The sequence below is a fragment of the Branchiostoma floridae genome, chromosome 16, assembly GCF_000003815.2.
Source record: "Branchiostoma floridae strain S238N-H82 chromosome 16, Bfl_VNyyK, whole genome shotgun sequence".
Classification (NCBI taxonomy): Eukaryota; Metazoa; Chordata; class Leptocardii; order Amphioxiformes; family Branchiostomatidae; genus Branchiostoma; species Branchiostoma floridae.
Window position 1 is genome coordinate 18,487,852 of NC_049994.1, and position 5,277 is coordinate 18,493,128.

The 5,277-nt window shown below is 39.8% G+C and overlaps 1 protein-coding gene across 1 annotated transcript in view; it reads right to left on the reverse strand.

Moving 5' to 3' along the window:
• Positions 1–1,461: 1,461 nt before the first annotated feature.
• The window catches only part of LOC118403778 (nuclear receptor-binding factor 2-like), a 4,821-nt gene continuing 1,005 nt past the window's right edge, over positions 1,462–5,277 (reverse strand). The window contains exon 3 of the mRNA XM_035802578.1: positions 1,462–2,539. Within this exon, the coding sequence (XP_035658471.1) occupies positions 1,799–2,539 (741 nt within the window). The 3' untranslated portion in view covers positions 1,462–1,798. The remainder of the gene's footprint in view (positions 2,540–5,277) is intronic.

Consider the following 5,277-nt stretch of genomic DNA (forward strand, 5'->3'; position numbering starts at 1 on the left):
GGGGGGTCTGGGGAAAGTTCACTCTACTCAGTTTGACTCAAGTACTGATTTTTTTGACAATTTCATATTGATTATGATATACATTTGTATTCCCATGTTTCCTGCAATGTTACCTTTGTTATTGCTCTGGGCCAACACAAATCTGTCAACAATAATGACAATCTTTCTTTGAAATGGACCAAAATTATGGCAAAAATGTATGTCATCCACCAAATTGAGCTAGCATGGTCTTCAAAGAAAATAAAATGTTACATGTGCCACTAATGCCAAGTGGTATAAGAAATGTATTTTCATATGTTACATGTATTAGAAAGTTACTGGTATAAATTGCTGGTTTATCATATAGGTTGTTTGCAAGCTTGGGTTCAGTCTTAGCCTTCTGTTTGCAAAGTTATTGGGAGAAGGCATGCAATATTGCAGACCTATGTACAAATGTATAAGCCTGTGGAAAAATAAAAAAAGTAACAGTTTGAATTTGGCTACTGTTTTCTTGACCTTTAAAGGTAGGTGTAAGTGTGTAGTGTATGCATTGGCAGAGTATAATAACATGCAGGAATATTCATAATATGTGTAGAAGTTCTAAAATTGAAGAATTACACATAAAGAGGCCTAGGCCACATCAAGTAAATTTTATGGATGACATCCTCTGCAGACTGCAAAATAGTGAGATAGGGCAAAAAAACCAGATGACTACACCATGAATGTTGTAACCATAATTGAAGTGACAAAATATGACATCACAAGCAACCAGCCATTCATTCCGCTATTCAAGAAATGAACAAGTGTAGCTGGTATCACTTACCAAGTTGGCAACTACACTCATGGATTGTATATTAATGCCACGTTTACAACTATCCAACAAGTTACACGACTACTACAGTCATGACTACCTCGCTAGTGTCACTTAAAAGGCTACCTATTCGCCCATTTTGGTACCCTTTTTCATCAGGTTGACAATCCCCGAAAAATAATGATTTTTTTTCTGAAACCGGGAAGATCTTATTTCAAGCCTTTCTGATTTGCTAAATAAGGTACTTTGAACAGCATTTTGATAGGGTACATCAAGAAAGTAATGGTTTTATCTCCAGAGCTCTTTCAAGTAAAGTGATTGGCAAAAAATAGCTACCAGTGGCCTACTTTCTAGCCATGAAGAAATGAATAAATTATGGTCCCCTTAGCAGCATACTATGGTACTGCAGCAGGAATTATGGTTTTGATATTTTGTCTTTTGGACATGCCATAGTTGATTGATGATTTTTAAATGGTGGATAGCCCTCGGGCTCGCGAAGAAGTGGTGTAGGTTCGCTCCCCAACCCCTTAACTACAGGGGCTGATTGTGTTCGAGACCTTAAAGACGAATAATTCAAGACAGGGCAGACAGATTGTCTGTTTGTACTGTATGATCCATTCAGCGTCTGGTCCATTCACACAATAATATGTATGAGCAATCAAACCAGACAGTCACTGGTATATTCATTTATTCATTTTATCACGTTTTCTTTTACCAGGGTGGCTACCTCAGGGTCTAGCAATACTTGACATAAATCCCCTTGGAACACTCTCACATGCAAAATATGTACATGCAGGACAGAACACATATATACAGACTTAACCCTCAGCCTACTAATCATAATGATATATCCATTTGACACCAAATTGGTGTTGGTTATGGGTTAGGCTGCAGGGGAAGGTTAAAACAGAGGCCAGATCTTGGTAGAGATCCTAGAGACCTAGATTTATAGAATTTCTTCTACCTGCATGATGGTAACCAAATGTGATCACAACATTTCTCATTCAGTCACTTAAAAGAATCAAAATCAAAGTCTGGAATCTCAAGCGGGGCCAATGGTGGGATCTCGGACGGAGGGCTTATCTGTTCGTCGAATGAGTCGCTTGTGGAAAAAGCAGGACGGATGCTGACGGACAAGTCTTGCCCAGCCCTTCTCCTGTCCTCAGCGACGTATCTCTCTATCTGAGTGGTGAGGATGTCCACCGTGCGTCTCAACTGTCTATTTTCAGACTTGACGGAGTGGAGTTCGTGCTTAGTCTTCTCCAGTTCCTGAAGGAGTGATGACACGTGATCCTGGAGCTGATGGTTACTCGTTTGCAGTTCTTCCATTTTTTCCCCAGCATTCTTTGGTGCTTTTGTTGCTGCATGGACACTGCTGCTGAATTTGTCACGACGGCCATTCTTGTTTAAAAACTGCAGTAGCGAATCCGGCTCGCCATCATGTATGACGCTTTTTTCGTTACTTCTGCCCAAATCAGTTTCATCGTCGCTGTCTGTTTTGTTTTCATCTTCGTCAGGCTCTGACTCGACTTCGCTGTCCCTTTCGTTGTTGGCCGCAAGGTTCTTCTGTAACTGTTCCTCTGCATCCCGTAGCTCCTTGAGCTCCTTGGCAGCCTGCGCTTTCTTCTGGGCCTCCCTCTCCCGCTGTTCCAGGTACTTCTTGTAACTCTGGGCCCTGCGGTGCTTCTCCCTGATGATGTCACGCTGCTTGAAGTGGAACTGGTACTGTAACTGCAGGGACATCAAGGCCTGCGGGGAGGAAACAGAAAGTTCTGGAGACAAATCTTTAACTCTCACAGAGGTCAGATAAGTGCTAATAGAAATAGATGCTGAATGCAACAACAGGTAAATATTATAAAAGAGCATAGCTTTTTTTAGTTAAACTTATAGTAGTTTTTTATGTGCATATAGAGGCACTGAATTAAATAGACATTAACAAAGCTATCAATGACATTGCATATGACCATAGCACTACTGCCAATGTGCTATCAACACTCATCTACTCTAAAGCAAGCTCGAAAATCTGCCTTTAAAATTATATGAAAGAAGCCATTGAATTACTATTATCAGTAACAGGTATCAATGTGGGTGGTGTAAAGTTATTATAAAGCCATATTTTGAGTGGCCATCATGTAAACAATAATCCCCAATACTTAACACTGTTATGAAGATTAATTCTGGATTTCTACATTGTCACCATCCCGGTTTGTTTACCTTGATGGCAGGTAGGTAGTCTGGTATTACTGAAGGGCCATTTCAGTATCAGTGAAGAGCAAGTCTAGTACAAAAACAAGTCTACTGTTTTGACAATGATTTAATCTGTATCTGCTAATCATAGTGGGAAACAACCTGTGCATCCTGACTTGTCATCACTGGGGGGATGTCTACTTACAGCACTTCATTAGGATCATCAACTTGGATTAGATCATTATCTGCTTGTCTGCCAGGATTATTGGATTCCGTAAATCGCAAATTTCATAACAAAATGTAGCAGCAAGGAAGTATCGCTTACAAGTATCGCTTACAGGTAAGTGATAGATCATACTCTGCTGATGAGAATTAAGAAAGGGGATTATTGGTAGATCAAGCAATGTCTAAGACATTGTGCATGTGTCCTGCTGTTGCTATGATAGTGCCTAAGGTTCCCTGCTATTTTTGAAGGAAAATTATATAAATGGTCAGCTAACTCTTTAACAAGTTATACAATGAAGGTTATATTGCTTTTTCCTGATACTTAAATGTCAAAAATAAGCTGCTTACTAGTATGAAATATCTTTACATGTATAGGCCTACACAGATATCTACATGCCCCGCCAACAAATACATTTGAATATGCACAAATAGCCATGTGATGTTGCAGTTAGTATTTTGAGTCCTGAATGTACTTTAACAGGGCTTAACACATACAATGTAGTCTGCCACATAGGCCAACAATTCATATCAGCAAATGATTCTTGTTAATTTGTCGTGTGACAGAATTTGGATTGACAGTCATGTCCCTTGCTAGCCTTTGGTGTTCCCAGCCATGTCATGTGGGATAATGACAGGATGTTACCACAGGACCAGACAAGATGGGCAGAAATAATTAATTGATACTTGATGTAATTATCTTGTAAGCAAACAGGTAATGATGAAGGACTTCCTCTGTAGTGACAGTGATGCTGGAGTGCACTTCCCCTGGCTTGTGGGTGGGCAGGAGTTTGTAAAGGAAGAAAACAAAGTAGACAAAGTGTGATGAACTGCACTGTAGTTATAATCTTATTGACATAGTGACTGATTAGTAAGGTTTATGATTGACTGTTTACAGTGATCGAGTTTCCTCACATAGATACTGTTAAACCTGTATAAGTAACCACCTCTATATAAGGTTGCTGGTCAATGTGACTACTTGTTCATGGTTCCTTAGATGATTTTTCCCCATTGACACAAGCATTACCGGTAGGAATCCTGTCAATATAGACGGGATTTTATCAGTCCCAAGTGGGTAGTTTTGACTGTACATGTACTTTTTAAAACAAGGTGATACACGTCATTGAGTTATACGTTGTGTGTTGCCTTATTCGACATATCATAGATTTCTAACAGAAAGTATGTGATACATTATGGCAGTCATAATGGTTAACAAAGCTTACAAACAGATGAACAGCCTTCATACTGCAGATCCAATAATTTACAACTTTCCCACCCCACTAATCGCAAGGACAATAGAACAAAGCTTCATGGATTAGTACCACATAAACAGTCCTGTCCCTCCCCACTTGAGTTCCAGTTGGTATAACCTCTTCTTCTTGTGTAAGCCCACCCTGCACCAGGAAGTCTTATACTTCTTTCAATGAGACCCTCAAGTATTACACTGTCTTGTCATTAATGCCAAAGGTTCTAAGACTGTTTCTTTTTCTGCTTTTTCAGTCTACACCAGTGAGGCTTGTAAGTACACAAGTGTTTATAGAGAACAAGACAATGAGTTCCGCTGACTAACACTGTATGACCTTTAGTTTATAATAGGATTCTTACATACAGCAGTGCTCCCAGATTACAAGGTAATCTGTTCCAATGACTTAGAGGCACACAAACAGCCGTGTCTGTGTGCCAGAGAAATCAGGATGTTTACAGTAAGAAGTTATGTTTCTTTGGGACCACCTAAACTAACTGTTTGCCATGCAATGTGTAAATCAAAGGGGCAGCACTGACTGTGCAAAACTAACAAGTCCCTCATGTCTATGGGTTACAGACTTCTTAAGGATAGACTGTTTATATATACTCCCACACCACTCTAGATCATTCTATTGTTCATTCTGAGGTTTTCAACTGCTGGCTACCACCACGCCACTCTGAGGTACATGGCAGGGACCTCAGAAATGCTGACAACTTCAGCCAGTTTAAGTGCCGAACATCGCGTTTCAGGAATACCAAGCTGCCTTATTGTATCGATCTGTTAAACTCACATTAGTCTTTGAAGTGTCACATTTTAATCATTCAGAATGAGA